The sequence below is a fragment of the Channa argus genome, chromosome 8, assembly GCF_033026475.1.
Source record: "Channa argus isolate prfri chromosome 8, Channa argus male v1.0, whole genome shotgun sequence".
Lineage (NCBI taxonomy): Eukaryota > Metazoa > Chordata > Actinopteri > Anabantiformes > Channidae > Channa > Channa argus.
This window is the reverse complement of record NC_090204.1, coordinates 21,206,325-21,224,332: the sequence shown is the minus strand read 5'-3', so window position 1 is coordinate 21,224,332 and position 18,008 is coordinate 21,206,325. Positions and strand designations below refer to the sequence as shown.

Sequence of the window (18,008 nt, the reverse complement as noted above, 5' to 3'; positions counted from 1 at the left end):
GATATGTTTGCAACTTTAGAGTTGGCATTTGAGAAACCAAATCTTGACAAATACTGAATTGTCCAAACTATATATTATAATAAACTGTGAGTCATATTTGATCTAAACTTGTGTGTTGAGTTTGGATATGTCTCGTTGAGGTTTGTCTTTAAATGGAGCTGTGCAGTGTATCTCTGGTCCAGTCTCACGGTGGTGCCAAATCAAAATAAATCTCTACTGAACAGCAGGAACTCCCCTCAGGAGGTTACCTGTTGGCCACTAGGTGTCACAGTGGCTGTTTGTAAAAGATGAGCCTCTGCTCTCTGTTCCGATTACTGCTACACTCTAATGTGGCTTTAGACTGACAGAAAGCAGCCCACTGCCTTTTGGAGGTAAACAATAAACCGGGATAAATAAATAATTTTATAAGCCTCTTAAATTATGTTTGAGCCATATTTATCTCTAAATAAAGGGTTGCATGATGTGGGAATCGCAAACCAACTGCTGGAGGGAAATTTCGCCTGCCTGCATAATGTTACTACAGTCTGCACGGAGTAACGTGTCAGGGGACATGTTATTACTCCTCTAAAATACAAAGAAGCAAATGTGAACTCTGTGGGTGAAACAGTTTGAATATCAGATTTTACTGGTTTCAAAGAACCATTTAAAAAGTGTGAGTTTATTAGTAAGTCTCATATTGTAATAATAATATAAGAGTAACTAAGTACTTAACCTAAGACTATTTTCTGTTATTGATACTTGTACTCCACTACACTTCACAGGGGAACATTGTACTTTTCTCTCCAATATATTATATATGTGTGTGTGTATATATATATATATATATATATATATATATATATATATATATATATATATATTATACAGCAACTGTTGCTTTACATATTTAAAAGATTTGTACAAATGTACAAATCAAAAGTTTGCAAAAGTGTAAACTAACCTGAAGCATAGTATTTACCAGTATATGATCCTCATTTAGCAGGAAACTAGTTAGCAACTGTTTTAATCATCTATATTCATTATCTGTGACCACTAATCCTGTTCAGGGTTGTGGGACAGACTCAAGCCTGAGTAAACCCTGGACAGGTCTCCAGTCTATCTCAAAGCCCCCACAGGGAGACATACACAGACAGTGTATGCTGTTGGAAATTATGATGGATATCTCTCATTATTTTCTTAAACCTTGAAAGATTAACGTTATAAATAATCAGCAGATGACTTTCGTTAATTGTTGCCCTACTTAGAATATTGATGAAGTATCAAACCGACTACAAAACTTATGTTTTGCTTACACATTGGTGCATCAATAATAATATTACAATGATGTAATATACACTAAAGACAGTACAAAAGTATTAGAACATGCGCTTGACAGGCGAAGGCACCCCTAGATTTTGGGGGGCCCCAGGCAAAGAAGACCAATCGGGCTTCCCTGTAGCTACAAGGGGGCCCCAAATACATTTTTGGGGCAGTATTAGTCCACTGTTTAGTCGCCTTATGCGAGATTTTACGGGGGGTTCTTGTTCCAAAGTGTGCTAGTTTGGCAACGTAACTTTTAGAGTCAAACACCAGAACTCAACCAAACTAAACATGCATTTCGCTCTAATGACAAAGAAAAGAGGCTGCAGCAAAAGCCCGAAAAAGCACATCAAAGGAATAAACCAACATTTTGAGGGGGTCAGTAGGTCACAGGCCGGATGCAATTATTGCAAACAAGGGATTTGAAATGACATAGGACTTCTAATACATTGGGAAGGGACTGTACAATAGTCTCTCACAGATGGCACTTCTGTACGTTGGCTAGTTTTGGTACAGATACATCTGTCTAATAACATTTTACTATTACTAAAGTATGATTTTCTGTCTACTTCTAAGAGGAGTATTTTTACATCGTTGTATTATTCAGTAAAGCAGCTGGTGTAAAATAAAAGGTGTGAAAATATGAGTTGGTTTGAAGGTTGTTATGCCGGGCAGTGTGACAAATGTCCCATATAACAACAACAACAATAATAATAATAATTGTAATAATATAGACCATGCCATCTGCCACTATGACTCTGAACTTATAATGGCCATACAGGGACTCAGAATGGATTCACTGGACCAAGTCCACACCTGTAAAATAGAGCAAAGCAGTCAGAGCTCCTCACCAAAGTGAGGCAAGGTCATATTTTTTTTCTTTTATCCTTCTTTGAGTGAGCACAGCAAGTACTCAAGCCTGTCTTCAGAATATCCTAGAGGATGCTTCATCACACTGTATAATGTTTCCCTGCTCCTCAATACATCCCTGTAGTTCTGCATCCCAATACCTGTGAAGTACATTTTGAATGGGAACGTTTATAGACTAGATCAAAGATTTTTATTTTGTACTTATTGAAACTGATCAACACATTAGGTATGTAATGTAAGTGCAATGTAGCCAGAAGTGAACAAAGCATTATCATCTTTTACACCAAGTAGAGAGACCGTGGACACTGTCACAAAATACTCCATTGCTCCATGTACTTTGACTTTTACATGTGATGCATATTTTCATGTTGTATTATTGCACGCCTCATGTCGGCGGCTTAACGGTGTCATACCTGTACAGATAACCGATTCAACAACAAAAAAAATCATAAATGCAGAGGGCCATGTTTCATAACCCTTTTATTGCACAAGTCTGCAGGAAGGTCAGTACAGTTAAGGCCGTGTTCTCAATATGACGTTTTGTCATATGATATTACACACAAGTGGCTATTACATAATTTCTACCTGTTTCATAGGATTACTGTGTCCCTGCATTTCATAACGAGACAACTGAATGGATCCGTTATTGTTTCTTTTGTTTTCAACTTTTACCCAAATGAACTTGGGTACGTTTGTACTGACGTGAGAGCAGTGAACATACCAGCACAGCGGCCATCTCCCCGGGTTTCAAACCTCTCTCCCGATGCTTTGACGAGCACCTGTCGTCCCAACATCCTTTGCGTGTCCAATATGGAAGAACTGGCGGTGGAGGTCCGTGGCTCCAACGGGGCTTATTACAAGGTAAATACCGTCGTATGGATACAAGCTCCGACTAAGTAACCTGCCATACGTGACGATATTGCAATCTCGTTAGATTATGGTAGCGTGGTCCGACTTTCTCCGAACCCTCCTAACTGCTTACTTAGCTTGGGCCAGCCGCTAGCCAAGATTAGCATGCTAAGCTAGCATCGTCAACCTCTTCTTGTTGTCACTTTTTAGCGACCTTTTAACACTCAGAGTTGAATAAATGTAACAATTTCTGTGATATCTAGTACACACATATATACACATAACCACCAATAAAAGCTATAATTAATACTGCTTGATGTGTGGCCGCAGCTTCATCGAGCCGAAAGTTAGCTAACTTGCTAGTTGCTCAACTGTTGACGTCGAAGGACGACGCTCATATAAGTTGTAATTAAACACTTAAAATGCAGCCCGCTGGTGTTTGGGCTGTTAAACTAGTGGAAATCTCTCACACCACCCAGTTTATGAAAGTTAATTACAGTGTGCGTTGTTTTGGACCCTAAGGGGCTAGTTGTGCCAATGGCGCTATAGCTCTTGTTGAGCTGCAGCGACTCCACGTCTGTCGCTGTCTATTATTTGATCCTTCATCATGGCCAAGCTATTTTGTGTATGTGTCTGTGTGAGCCAGCTGTTCCTTGTCAATCCGAACCAGCTGGCATGTCAGCAGAGGGCCACTGATACCGTAGACCTAAAAGCTATTTAAAGGTCCGCTGCGCATAGTAACTTTTCCATCATCTCCTGTGATGTTCTTTGTTTTCTCTCTCATTAGCCGTTTTGAGACCTTCTTTGTTTGATTGCACTTTTTATACTCTCCACCGTTTTGAGTCAATTCGGCCCTTCGCCCATTCAGATACTTTGTACAAACTCCCTGCTTGCCAGTTGCCCAGGATGAACCTTTTGAGTTGTGGAAATGCTTAGATTCAAGCTTCAGAGAACTTTGTTGATCACACAGGGAAACAGCTTTGCCTCAAAGAATAAGGCTCAAGTTATATTTTTGGCCGTCAACAACTGATAATAAAAACCAAAACCAACAGTGATGGGTTTTAAGTGTCCCCAGTAATTTCCCTAAAGCAGCTTAATATTAATTTTCAGCTTTGGAGTTACACATATATTGTGTTTTAATGAGTGACGCGGTTTAAATAAATGTTTTTAGTTACCAGTGCTACTGTTCTGTGTACCTAGAGCATTGTTGCATCTGCATATTTTCTTGGAGTTATAAATGCTTTGGAATTACAGATGCTGGTCATTTCACATTCGGCAAGTTACAAATGGATCACTCGAACTGAGCACACCCACGTTATGCGAATAAAAATTATATACAAGTGCATTCATCAGATCATTTTGAACACATTATCAAACAATTAATTGATTTTTATATCTTCTTAGAGTAAATGTGTATTTTGTGTGTATAGTAGTTGTAAAAGGACCTTAGTGACCCCTACGCCCCTCGTAAAGGCAAGATAGCTGTAAACATGCATAAGCATTGTTTACTGCAGGAGAGGCATGTAAAGTGATTAAGGTTTGGACTTGTGATTAAGTTCACACTGCTTTCGTCCCTCCCTCCTTTCTGTCCTGTACAGTCCCTGTAGCTGAAGTGGCTGCTATTTAAATTTAGTTTTGTCAGACTCTTGCCTTTATACTTACCTCTGTCTGTCATGCAGGGCTTTGTCAAAGATATCCACGATGATTCTCTCACCATTGCCTTTGAGAACAAGTGAGTCTATTTTCCTGCAGTATTCCGGATGCTTTCAGAACGCATGTCAAGTTCAAAAGAAATGTGGAAAACCTCAGCAAGTTAAGAATTGTCATCTTTTTTTCAGTTGGCAGCCAGAACGCCAGGTGCCCTTCAGTGACGTAAGGTTGCCACCTCCCTCTGATGCCAAGAAAGAGATTGGAGAGGGCGAGGATGTGGAGGTGAGAAGGCCACGCATGTAGTCTTCTGTTTTCCTCATATCAACCTTTGTCTGTGTCTTACTCCGTTTCTGTTGTAATGTCCTGTCAGGTCTTCTCCAGAGCCAATGATCAGGAACCTTGTGGTTGGTGGTTGGCTAAAGTCTGTATGATGAAGGGAGATGTAAGTATTTTCCTTTCAAAAATGAATTTCTACACTGTACTCTGTGTTTACAAGTACATAGCAGTAACAGTATTACATTTGAATACTTTTTAGCAGTACCATCTATCATACAAATGACGATAATGTTAAAATCAGTTTTGTTATTGTTCAAAATTGCTATATTAATAAAATGCCAAAGTACATTTATTTATTTCAGTCAGTGTAGTTTTTATTTCATGCAATGAATCTGTCTTTTCAGTTCTTTGTGATTGAGTATGCAGCATGCGATGCAACCTACAATGAGATTGTGACCTTTGAGCGCCTGCGTCCAGTCAACACCAACCATGCTGTGACCAAGAACTCTTTTAACAAGTGCACTGTCCCTGTTCCTCAGGATCTACAAGAAGCGTACGTACAGCACGTTTGCACCAACAACAAAGATGGATAAATTGTAAATTCATGCGCTTGTTTTCTTTGCCTGTAGTATATATACTGTGTATGGTTTATACGCACTGTAGATTGTAGGTTACATATTGCCTATACGTGGAACTGCATTTTTAAGGTTTCTCCAGTTCAAGTGTCTGCCATGTAAGGATATACCAATTTTGTATTGCAGTTGCCAGAATGAAAATGCCCATAAGGACTTCAAGAAAGCAGTGGGAGCCTGTCGCGTGTCTTACTGCCCTGAGACCAGCCAACTAGTGATTGTGGTAAGCGCCTCACTGGAGTTCTATTGTGACATTTCTTATGATAATCAAATCAAAAGAAGAATCGGAATCAAACTAGCGGCTCAGCATATACAATTTTTTCCTATTTGCTCTGTGTGTTTAGTCCACCAATGAGACAACAGTGAAACGTGTGTCTTTGCTGAGTGACATGCACCTGCGCAGTCTCAGGACTAAACTGCTGCTCATGTCACGCAACCAGGAGGCCACAAAACATCTGGAGGTCAGTTGGTAACACTATTCACTGTCTGTTCATTTTTCTAGTAAACTGTCTCAACTTATAGTTGTCCACAAGAGGAGTTGTAGCTATTGACATGTATTAATAAACACTGATTACGACTACGTTTCATGTTACTTGTTTTGTTTTGTTTAGAGCTCCAGGCAACTGGTGTCATCCTTCCAAGAGGAGTTTGTGGTGAGACCAGATCTGATGGGCCTGGCCATTGGCAGCCATGGCAGCAACATCCAGCAAGCTCGTAAAGTTCCAGGTGTCGCTGCCATTGAGTTAGATGAGGAAACAGGCACTTTCAGGATTTATGGAGAGGTAGGGTGGTATGTGCCAGAGTGTTGGTGGAGTGCAGGTGTTACTGAATTTATCTTTATTTCCAGTGGATTTAACCAATGTTGTATTATGATCAAGATTATTTGTTAGCTGGCTAGAACATGCAGTGTTTACTGTAGACGTGCATTAGTTCAGTTTTTGAGCAGCGAGTTGTTAGTTGAGCAGTATAACAACAATCCTGTTCTGTCTTTTAGACCGCAGAAGCAGTAAAGAAGGCCAGGGGTTTCCTGGAGTTTCTGGAAGATTCTGTCCAAGTGCCAAGGAATCTAGTTGGTATGTAGAGGCAACTTGGAAATCCCCCAAGTTTCTGTGTATGAGTGGCTTTCCAGGGCAGCTAACGAGATGCTGTGGCTACAGTATATTTTGGACATGATAACCACATTACAGTCTATAGTAATACAATGCAAAGCAGCAACCTCAGCAATACTACATCTGTTTAATGCAAGAAGAAAATATCCTCCCTCCTAAGATAACAACACTTTTTCCAAAATGTGAGACAACCTTTCCAAACAGGAAGTTACGCTTTCAGGTTCACTACTGTTGTTGTTTACACTCTTACACTCTAGTTACTGCTCTTTCATTACAGGCAAAGTGATTGGCAAGAATGGTAAAGTCATTCAGGAGATTGTGGACAAGTCTGGTGTGGTAAGGGTCCGGATAGAAGGAGACAATGACACCAAGCAGCCCCGACAGGAAGTAAGCCTGCTACTGCAACAAGTTTACAGTTACTGTAAAAACTGCTTGTAGAGTCCTGCGAATGTTCACCAGTTGTCTACCTCTTCAGTCCCATACTAACATCTGTGCTATGTTTTGTGTTTTGTTGACACAGGGAATGGTCCCCTTCACCTTTGTTGGTACGAAGGAGAGCATTGGCAATGTTCAGGTCCTGCTGGAGTACCACATCTCTTACCTCAATGTAAGAATACCTGTGTTTGTGTGTCACTTTCCCTTGTGTTAGGCACCGTGCTAGTATTTGGTTGAACCCTTTTGTGCCTTCAGAACTGCCATAATGCAACAAGGTGTTGGAAACATTATTTGGACATTTTGGTTCACATTTGCACGATAGAATCCGCGGTTGTTGGAGAATTGTCGTCTGCACTTTCATGCTGGGAAACTCCCGTTTCACCACATCCTCTATTGTTCTATTGTATTATTATCTGGGGACTGTGGGGGGCATTTAATTACAGTGAACTTATTGTCATGTTTAAGAAACTAGTTTAAGATGTTATCCTGCTGGAAGCAGTAATCTGGAGATGGGTACAGTGTAGTCATAACGGGATGGACACCAACAATAATCAGGTAGGCCGAGGCATTAAATGATACTTAGGTGGTACCACAACCAAGAAAATATCCCCCACTCCTTTACAACACCACCACTAGCTTCAACTGTTAATACAAGGCAGGGTGGGTCCATGCTTTAGCACTGTTTACTATGGTTTTGTGTGAAAATCCCAGGAATTACTGAAATATTCAGACCAGGCCGTCTGGCACCAACAACCATGCCATGTCCAGAGTCACCTAAATCTTTTTTCTTTCCTATTCCGATGCTCAGTTTGAACTCCAGCATATTTGTAGCCTTGTCCATTTCCACATACCTAAATTAATTGAGTTGCTGCCACGTGATTGGCTTATTACACATTTCTGTTGATGGTCAGTATAACAGGTATACTTAATACTGTAGTTTAGTCGGTAAAGCAGTCGTCAATGAACCACAGGATCAGTGGTTCGACTCCCGGTCCTCCTTGCTACACGTTGAATTGTCCCTGGGCAGGACAATGAACCCACAGGTGTCCCCAGTGTCTGCTACTTGCTTGTAAGTTGCTTTGGATAAAAGTGTCTGCTTTGCTTTCGCTCAGTGCTGCATCTTTCTTTTACTGCCAGGGTGCCGTTTGATGCCCATTCCAGCCATTCGGCATGTTTTCATTTGGAATCATGAAATGGTGCAGTGGACATCTGTTTTATAATAATTATTACATAAGGCCTACTACAGTACTCTTGAGTCAATATGAATGCTGCTTTTAATTTTTACCAAAGCATGTCAAGTTTATCAGTAATGATAAATATGAATACCATAGGTATGAATACAGACTGAGCTCAGTAGTGTTTTGTGGTGGATAAAGCTGCCTAAGTAATGTAACAAATACTTACAAATTAATTCCATTCGGAGGCAAACGTCTCATTGTATGCCATCCTAGTATAAACAGTGTTCTTGCAGGCATATTTAATAACTCAATGCATTTGCAATTTACATTGTTAATGGTCAGTACTATATAAATGTCACACATACAAGTATCAAATGTAGGAAAACATTTATAGAGATAATCATTTTGCTGTTCTGTGGTGTGTGTATGCATTTTGCACTGTGTGCATGTGTGTTTGTCCTGTGCACTCTGTGTGTAGGACATGGTGGAGCATCTTGCAGAGGGCCAGCAGCTAGAAGAAGAGCTGAGGCAGATTGTGGATTATACACAGGAAAGCAGCCTAGCAAGATTCAGAATAAGCAGCAAAAGGCACACTGGATATGTTTTAGATGTGTGTATGATAAGAATTATGAATGTGTATCCAGTGATGACCCCTTTTACAAAAAGATGCATTCCTCAGAGATTTTCCAAATGATGATCGATTCTAAATTTGATTTTCAAAATAACACATGCTTTCTGTTTCTTACAATTTAGACTATTTTTGTTTCTCTTTATTTTTCTGTTACCCACAATTTCTTCCTTTCTCCTAGGAGGTTGAGCAACTTCGTCTGGAGCGCATGCAGATCGATGAACAGTTACGCCAGATCACCCAGGGTCACCGACCAACTGACAGGGAGAAGGGAGAGAGGGGGGAGAGAGGAGTGGGATATAATACAGATAGTCATGCCAGTGCCTCCTCATCCTCCTTGCATGTCAGCCGCTCCTACAACGGTCGAGGACGGGGACGCAGAGGCCACAGCTACAGCACTGGATATGGTAGGCACAGTTATGTGTTGACTACCATTTGTGCAAGAAATTAAAAATAACCTGCACATCAGTTCTAATGTCCTGGAAAATATCTAGATGTGCTCCAGTATTTCAGTATCTGTCCTGACATTTCTTTGTGACCGTCCCTCTGTCTTCTTGTGTGTGTTGCTTAATTTCAGGCACCAATTCAGAGCAGTCCAACGCCTCTGAGACCGATTCAGAGCGGAGGGATGAGCTCAGTGACTGGTCCCTGGCTGGAGAGGACCAGGATAGGTGAATTTATTTTTTATACATCAAACTCAATGATGTACAAAAATGTGGTTACCAGTTGTTAATGAAAGTTGCCTTATACCCACTAATTGGTGCTGGATTTTCTTCATTATGATTGTTTGTATGAAAATGAAATGACAGAGATTTTTAAATGACTCTTTTAACTGACTTGAAGGGAGCGGGAGCGAGGATCACGACCACAACGAGATGGCCGTAGGAGGCCAGGACCTGGCAGAGGCAGAGGAGGGCTTGGAGGACGTGGAAGAGGAGGAAGAGGAGGATACAACAACAGCTCTGGTAACAATTTGTCTTACAATACATAAACGGACACAAAAATACTTCTATCGTGTGATGGTTTCACTCTGAACTCTAGGTATAACTTATTTTTCATGAATCTGACGTAATTGTAGCAGGACCTCGGGACTATGAAGATAACCATGCCTATGGAACCCTGGAGACGAACACAGAAACAGACCAGACTGCTGATACAGATGCTAGTGAGTCCAACTTGCCTGCTAACCGTCGGCGAAGATCTCGGCGGCGCAGAACAGATGATGAAGCCACATTGATGGATGGCATGAGCGAGTCAGACAATGCTTCATTGAGTGAAAATGGAATCGGTAGGGAACTTTCATAATTAAAAGTTATTTTCGTCGTATACCTATAGTTACACATATCTTTTTATGTATATTCAAAAACAGTGCACTCTGTAATTTTGAGGAATGTAGTGAATATACAGTCACTGATTCAGCAGAATATCAAAAACGTCTGTTACTGTTTGTTCAAAAATCCACAAATACTTTTTTCAGCAGCATTAAGTGCTGTCAGAATGTGAAGCTGTGCATTAATTCCCATTTTAAGTCTGAAAGAAGTTAGTGAGTTCAAAGACAACTTAAGTCCCAAATCTGTCTTTGTGATGAATCAACACATCTAGATGACTCTGAAGCTAAACCTCAGCGTCGTAACCGTAGTCGCCGCCGCCGCGTTCGCCTGCCTCAAGAGAGGCAGCCAGGTAACTATGTCAACAGCAGCTTGCCTTCTCCTGAACAGTGCTCCAGGCCTGGCGTTTGTTCATGTGCCACCAGATTCATGCTAAACAACACGAGTGTTGCTTGTTACCTGTGGCTTTTGTCGAATGATGACTGACTACAGGAATTGGTTATCTTGTCAAACAGCTTTTTTAATAGCGAGTGCCTTTGCCCGCTTTGTGGTTTTAACGTACAGGCACAATCTTCCACTAACTTTCCTGCATCCTTGTTTTTGTGCCAGGTTGTTCATAGCAATGCCAGTCTTGGTTTATGTGGTGTGTCATAGTTAACATTTTACACCATTTACACAGGCGCCCAGTTTAACGCAGTGCGAGTGAGTCTGCTGTATTTCTAATTTTTGGAGCTTTTTAAATTGGTAAACCACGAACCCTTTTCACAGTAATTACTCATGCATGCACAGGTGTGAATATTCCTTATGTTACAACTGCCACCAGTCTGCGTTCTACTAATTTACAGGGACGGCCAGATGTACAGCCAAAATTATGATAAAGCTCTGAACATCTATGATGGATTGTATCAGAGCTCCACAACACTGATAAGAGAAGCTTTTTAACCAGTGTTTTTCTTTCATTTCTGATCATAATTGTACAGTGACTGTGGCTGACTACATATCCAGGGCTGAATCTCAGAGCAGACAGATGACCACCCCTGACACCAAGAAAACCCAGGATGTGGTAAGTGTTTGAGTGTTATGTGTTAACAATTTGTTAACAACAGTTAACCTTTATAAAGGTTAGTTGTTTGACTATTCCTGATGCTTGACTGTGACTTATTAAACCTTTTTTAACCAGGAATTCTTTTCATATTCTTAATTCAAATGATGCTTTGTCATTTATTTCTGGCTACTTACTGTAATGGTGAATTTGTATAAATGTATGAGAAATGCAGTATTTGATGGTCGTACATTTCTCAGTCTCAGGTTGATACCATCGACGAGCTCAGCCCACAGTCTGCCGTGGCAACTGCTAATGGTTCTAATAACGATGCTGCCGAGAGTGAGGGCAACAATACCACCGGAGGTCCCAGGTCTTCCCCTGAGATCCCAGCCAAAGTCTCCTACAAAGGGGACTCTAACTCTCAGCCTGTTGTTAATGGGCTCTCTTAGTCAGATCCCAGCAAAGGAAATGGTTTCAAATATTTGAATGTCTTTGGCTGCACTTGATTGAATCTCTTATGTCTCTAGAGCAGCCTTAAAAGTGAAACATTTAAATTCACGCACTGTTCTTTTTTCTCACTTTACAGATATTTGAAACCTGTTCCACTGTGCAAGTTCTTAAACATCAACCTCCCCTTTACACACATTCTGTCTAACAATCCATTTTACTACAGTTTTTTTAAACAATAGTTCTTCCTGTATGAGCTTGCCAAAGATAGTCAAACATACACAGACTTACAGACATCTCAACTGTACTTTTCAGTCCACTCTTCAGTGACAGCTTAGGGAGAGGTCGAACTGAATGCAGTATTTTTAAAATTCAGAATGGGATTCCACTTAAACTCATACTGTGGTATGAATGCAGCAAATGCAAGGTTTTTAGCGATTAAATTAATATCATAGCAGGGTTTTAGAAAAATAAAAGCCTGCTTTTTTTCAGGTGTACTCAGAAAAATGCTTTCACAGCCTTGTTTCAGGATGTTTGTGCATTTAAAGTAGTAACTTCAACATTCTGCATGAGCAGTACCACAGTGCAGAATTAGTTGGAAACCCGAGTATGTTTGACATACATGTAATACAGCTGTTGTGCCTTGAGAGTAGAATCAACATGTTGTTGCCTGGCTCTGCACACCATCTGAAATCTTTTCACTTATTTCCGTGTTTCTTGGTTGTCGTCGTCTGTCGCAGCTGAACTGTCTCTATGTGCTTTACAGTATGTATCCCCATGGCACTGCAGGCAGGTGGAGGCAAACACCGAAAAACCCTGAAAGGATTTCAGAGGCATATCTTTTTAAAAATCAGGTGTGTCTATTCTTAATGTTTGTGGGGGAAATAAGTCCAGTTATTCTTTATATATATAAATATATATCTGTTGAGGAGTTTGACATTAGCTGCTTTCTCTTTTTCAATATGCAACCACTTTGGTCGTAGAAGAAATGTTATTACAGCGTGTCTGGAAAAGAAACAATAAGAGTTGATTTCTTTGCACTGAAACAACCATTTTCTGTTAAAAAAAAATGCTGATTGTAGTTGAGTCTGAAAACTGGCCTGTTAGTGTTTAGTGCTGGACAGAGATGTAGGCATCAGTGCTGGGCTTCCTGGAAACATCTCATTTCTGAACATTGGGCAGTTTTGTAAAATATGAAAAGAGGGACACTGATGCTCTTTCCTCTCTGAAATCTTGTTAAAACAATTGATTTATAACTTGTGTGTGGAATCTTGGAGGGTAACATCCCTTTTTACATGCCCATTTTTGCAAAAATCCTGAAGGGAGTGGTAAATAAAAATCCGACTCTGTTGTTGAGATGTTCCTGGAAGACCAAGCTCAGGTGACGACAATGTAATTTTCAAGGTTCTTCCATAGACCGGCTGGCTGGAAACTGGTCATGACTGTTCCACTTAGGAAGGAGATTAATTTGGTTTATTTATTTTTAAAAATGTACAGTATTTAAAAAAACACTAAAACATGTGTTATTAGGGGTTATTTGAGACAATTTGGACTACTGAGAGTTGTGACATCCCAAGTGTTTGTGTTGGGTCAACTACAGTATGTTTTTTTTCTTTTTTTTTTTGTAAGGATCGGTCTGGTTGATGTGCAATATGTTTTGTATGCAGGTAGTTCTTAAATAAACTTGATCTTCCATTTAGATCTAAAACCCAACTGTGTTTTGGCTCTTATGTGAAGAAGGAAGTTGTAGAAATGTAAAATTAAAAACGGCATCTAGTTGATTTCATATCAGAATGCAATATTTACAGTTTGGACTTGAACCCTTGACATTCCAGCATGTCACTCTATTATGATATCTAAATAATACTTCACATTTTGTCCTTAAACAATATGTCCATTATGTATGTAACAGGTTTTTGTTCACTGTAATTGTTTTTGTCCATACCCACAAAACTCTGAAAGCAAATTTCAGTTCTAGTGATGAACGACATCTGTACATCCTTAAGTAAAAACCGGTGTAAAAACTGGAAAATCTGGCAAATGCTTAAATCAGGCTTCAGCTGTCGGTTGTTATCTTCCAAAGTTGAGCACTTTAATTACAAATTCAAAGTGAGCAACCTGAATCGAAACCAACTTAGAAAAACATTTGCTAAAAAGTATACAAACAAAAAGACAACATATTAATGAGGGAGAAATCCATTTACAGTTTTTCAGTTTTACTTGAGAACTATCAGTTATAAAAGCCTGGTAAGTGATCAAGTCAATACAGTCAGTGCAACAGTATGATTTGAAGCAGTGTGTTTTAATAATAGTTTTATTATTGAGTTTCATTTCTTTATCTGGCCGTCCATTAGATCCTTTGCTTCATTTATCTTTGCTGCTAGGTACGGAGATCCACCTATGAGGCAAACAGAGGAATCATGTTCAAAATTCATCATGCTTTATGCCAACACACACACCTGCTTTTAGAATTCAAGCCAACCTGCAACCAAGAAAATAACGTCTGTTAAAATAATTAACTCATCAGTTAACAATGAAAAAAAAAAAAAAACAACTAATAATTTCTAAAGCAAAAATAAATACTGTATACCATACATTTTCTGGTTTGAGAATTTGTTCTACTTTTCCATGTCATGTTACACAGAAGATTATCTTTAAACTTTAGTCTGTTATTTTAAAAAAGCATTTGAAGAAATCACACTGTACGCAGCATGCAGAATAATTAGTGACGATGATGATTATAGGGTATGCTAGGTAATTTATTTCCTCATTAACCTGCACCTCCATAAGATATCTATACGCAACAATTTTAAAGCTTCCACTTACCTCTGTCTGGATGGTTCAGAATCATCAGTTTTCTGTGGGCTTCTCTGATTTTAATCTTGTTGGCTGTGGGACTAAAGAGGGTGGAGCAGTGATAGAACCTTGAATTATTGTTATAATCAGCAGGCATACTGATTTTTAAAAATAAGCAGACAACAGTTAAGTCAATGTGCAGCCCAAACTTAATGCTTTAATGTGATTCTGGATGTACACTAACACATAACTGTTCCGTTTAAGTGAAGCACAATACCAAGTGATGAAAAGACCGCAGCCATACCTGACACCCAAAACAAGGGCAGCTTCTCTCTTTGTCATCTTTGGTTCAAATCCACCTCTATAATATCCTCCCCCAAACCCCTGCAACAACATATACGGTTAGAGCTCACTACAGTGGGTCTGCAATCAGTAAATCTAAAGTGTATGATCAAGAGTTATCCAATACATACCGACTTGGGGAAGCTCTGGAGGGCCAGTTTCACCTGAGGCTCCATGTGCTTCATGGCCTGCATGGCATAGCGCCCTGGGGGACAAAGAAGAGAAAGCATGAAGTTTCTCTGTTACTGAGTAAATCCACTTAAACACAGCTTAAGTAAATATTACCAACATGTATTTTATTAAAACATTGTCATCAATTTGGATCTAATTAAGGACCCCACTGTATTGAAAGGTAAATGAAAGCTTTTCCACAACATGAACAACTGTGAGGTTGACATGAGATCGGTTTCACATTCTGTAACTTGTGAAGTGTATTAAAACATTTCCCAAACAGGTTGAAGTAAATTATTATTTTTTTTAAATAAAACGCCTATATTATTAGACAAAAGTAATAAGTAACAATAATAAGCCACACAGACATTCACTTCTTTTCTTTGTAAAACACTTACTAAAAGGCAGTGATGACAATATTGACTATATTAAAGTGAAAGAAGTTTGACTTGCTATTTTTTCTTTTACTCCAGTTTTGACTTCATAGTGTTAAAACACGAGATTCAATTTCATACAAAAAGCTCAAGTTAACATTTTAAGTTCCTCTGGGAAATAAAAAGGTTAATAAGAGTTAGTTACCCGCAAATCCAGCTGCTGCCAGAACCAGTCCCGCAGCCACCATGGAACCGGCCTGCAGCGAGAGAAAGGCGAGAACATAAGAACATAACAGCTACGGATAATCAGCAACTTGTCCTCAGGTTGTCAGAAAAAAAGTAACACACGATGAAGCTTAAAAGCACTGCGATGCCAAAATTAAATAATCACACAATAATGTTGACTATATACTATGTATATATTGTTGATAACTTGGCAAATTACAGCGGGCAATAAAAGCATAACTAGGTTTTGGTCACATCTTGTTGGGACATGCACGTTGAAGTAAAGCTAATGTTAGCTTAGCAGTTTTTACTGGACGTTAATTTCCTGGCTGACCCACGAGCATGCAGCCGTTTTAAAATCGTTTCCCGGTCAATAAAACAACACGCTGAAACTACCATGTCTGCGTGTTATATCCCTTCACTGCTGAAGACTAGGACCATGCATTGTGACCTCTCATATTTTCGCCGTATACAAGTTCGTTGTTCATGGGTTTATGCCGGAAATGGTGACGAACTGTCGTACACTGTGTTGCCGGATATGATAGAGAAAACGCAAACAACCCGCCACCAGATGTAAGAGTAGCCGAGATGGGTTTTTTTTTTTCCTGTAGACTTTTAAATAATATTAAACTAGTCTACACATTTGTCCTTAAATTTCTGTATGTACATTTTTGGAAAATTATGACCGCCGAATAAAATAAAAGTGGTTGCCAGTCCCTAAATATCACACTATATACTCGCAACTTTCAATAAAATATTTTTATGGCGAAAAAAAAATAAAAAAAAAAATAACACGTTATAATCATAATAAGTGAGTTTGACTTGCAAGCCAAACTCCAATAACTAACTGCAGACATATTTACATAGACGATGCTTTGACATGCTTGACAAACATAAGGGTTTATAATTTCTTGTGACATTTTACATATAAATCACTTCGCTCAGGGAGATTCTTCATTCCTGTACTATACTTAGATCATCTACATTATTTTAAAAGTGATTCGCTGAAATCGATCAACAAATGGAAACGTCATATTGCTTTTTATCCAAGACAGGAGCTCCTGTATTTAATTTTTTTACCAGTCTTGCCCGATGAAATATCGCGGCGACGTCTAGGTTTATAGGGCTAAAATTGAAACCTCTGGTATGAGAAATTTGTCGCCGAGGCTTAGAAAAAAAAAAAGAAAAAGCAGCACAAATAACCCAACAGAAATCCATTTTTTCTTTTTTAAACCCAAGGTCACGTAACAAAAAAAGTAGTTATTGTAAAGGTTTAATAGACAACGGCTGTAAAAGTTTGACAAAGAATATGGCCTCTCCTTCAAAATCCGTTCAGTCCGGATACCAGCACCTGTCGCCTCACCTACCTTCTGTTCGTTAGTTGAAAGATGACATGGACTTTTGGCGGTAGGTTTATTTTACTCATGCTGTTGGTTTTAATCATCCCCCCCCCCATATTTTAAACCCCTTATAAGTTTTCTGAGGTGTTGACTTAATGTGACACCTTATAAGCTGGATGCGGTTTTACAGCTAACGCTACTGTTAGCAAACACTGTTAGCTTGTTAAATCGAGTTTGCATTTAAATGCTAACGTTAGCGTCACCTTTGCTTAAATGCTAGCAAACGTTTGCAAACTTAACTCGTAAAGCAGTTGTACAGTCATTTGTAGGGCTGTGTGTTTTTGTAATAATGCTATGTAATTAGCCGTGGTTGGTTTAGTTTTAGACTTGTTTACTTGTTTTTATATTATTATTTTCATTATATTCATTGTAAATGCTATGGGTTCAAGAAGGTGCACGTAGGAAGAATACAGGGAGCCTGCTGTCAGTCTCTGGGCTCTGCAGGTGGGTGGCTGGTTTATTTAATCTTTTTATCACTTACAAATGGTGGAAACTGAAACTGACCACCTGTTACGGAATAACACAGTTGTATGCAGCATGTTGGGCAAATTACTTATTTTGCTGGTGTTTATAGGGGGAAAAAAATCTTCAAATAATAGTGCTCTGTTACTTTTAATTTCATTTTGAAATTCTGTTTTTGACCGTGGCTATCCTAACAGAACACATGGAGGATTTGATGAGATATGATAATCATATGCAGGTGTTACTGTATGTCCTTGGCTCATCAGAGCTCACCTCACAGCTGGGCAAACCTGTACACACTGTGCTTGATTGACATCTTCCTCGCTGACCTGTTTGCTTTGTTGCAACAGTTACATCAGGACTAATTACACCTTTGGCATTTTTTTTTGACATGCTGCATTGATGCAGTGTCACATAAATGACAACAGAAGGTATTTCACCAGAAAGTCTTTTATCACACTGAGTTAATTTATGTAGTAGCTAGGTCTGCAG

General features: G+C 39.3%; 2 protein-coding genes across 5 annotated transcripts; one reads left to right on the top strand and one right to left on the bottom strand.

The window, feature by feature from the left end:
- Positions 1-2,771: 2,771 nt before the first annotated feature.
- Positions 2,772-13,459, top strand: fxr1 (FMR1 autosomal homolog 1). Of its 4 annotated transcripts, none has more exons than XM_067513323.1 (18): positions 2,772-3,030; positions 4,698-4,750; positions 4,857-4,950; positions 5,039-5,110; positions 5,349-5,497; positions 5,706-5,799; positions 5,921-6,037; positions 6,188-6,358; positions 6,571-6,649; positions 6,963-7,072; positions 7,206-7,292; positions 9,108-9,333; positions 9,504-9,597; positions 9,770-9,891; positions 10,005-10,214; positions 10,529-10,606; positions 11,235-11,317; positions 11,557-13,459. In XM_067513323.1, the coding sequence occupies exons 1-18, from the start codon at positions 2,980-2,982 to the stop codon at positions 11,746-11,748; spliced, it is 2,082 nt and encodes a 693-aa protein (XP_067369424.1). In that variant the 5' UTR covers positions 2,772-2,979; the 3' UTR covers positions 11,749-13,459. The 4 variants fall into 4 exon arrangements, with proteins under 4 accessions (XP_067369424.1, XP_067369423.1, XP_067369422.1 ...); XM_067513322.1 differs by having other exon boundaries at positions 7,200-7,292; XM_067513321.1 differs by having other exon boundaries at positions 7,197-7,292.
- Positions 13,460-14,029: 570 nt separating this feature from the next.
- On the bottom strand, positions 14,030-16,206 carry dnajc19 (DnaJ (Hsp40) homolog, subfamily C, member 19). Its single transcript, XM_067513325.1, has 6 exons — positions 16,051-16,206; positions 15,635-15,686; positions 15,016-15,089; positions 14,847-14,926; positions 14,573-14,643; positions 14,030-14,144 (listed from the first exon to the last, which is right to left on the bottom strand). The coding sequence occupies exons 1-6, from the start codon at positions 16,051-16,053 to the stop codon at positions 14,074-14,076; spliced, it is 351 nt and encodes a 116-aa protein (XP_067369426.1). The 5' UTR covers positions 16,054-16,206; the 3' UTR covers positions 14,030-14,073.
- Positions 16,207-18,008: the final 1,802 nt, after the last annotated feature.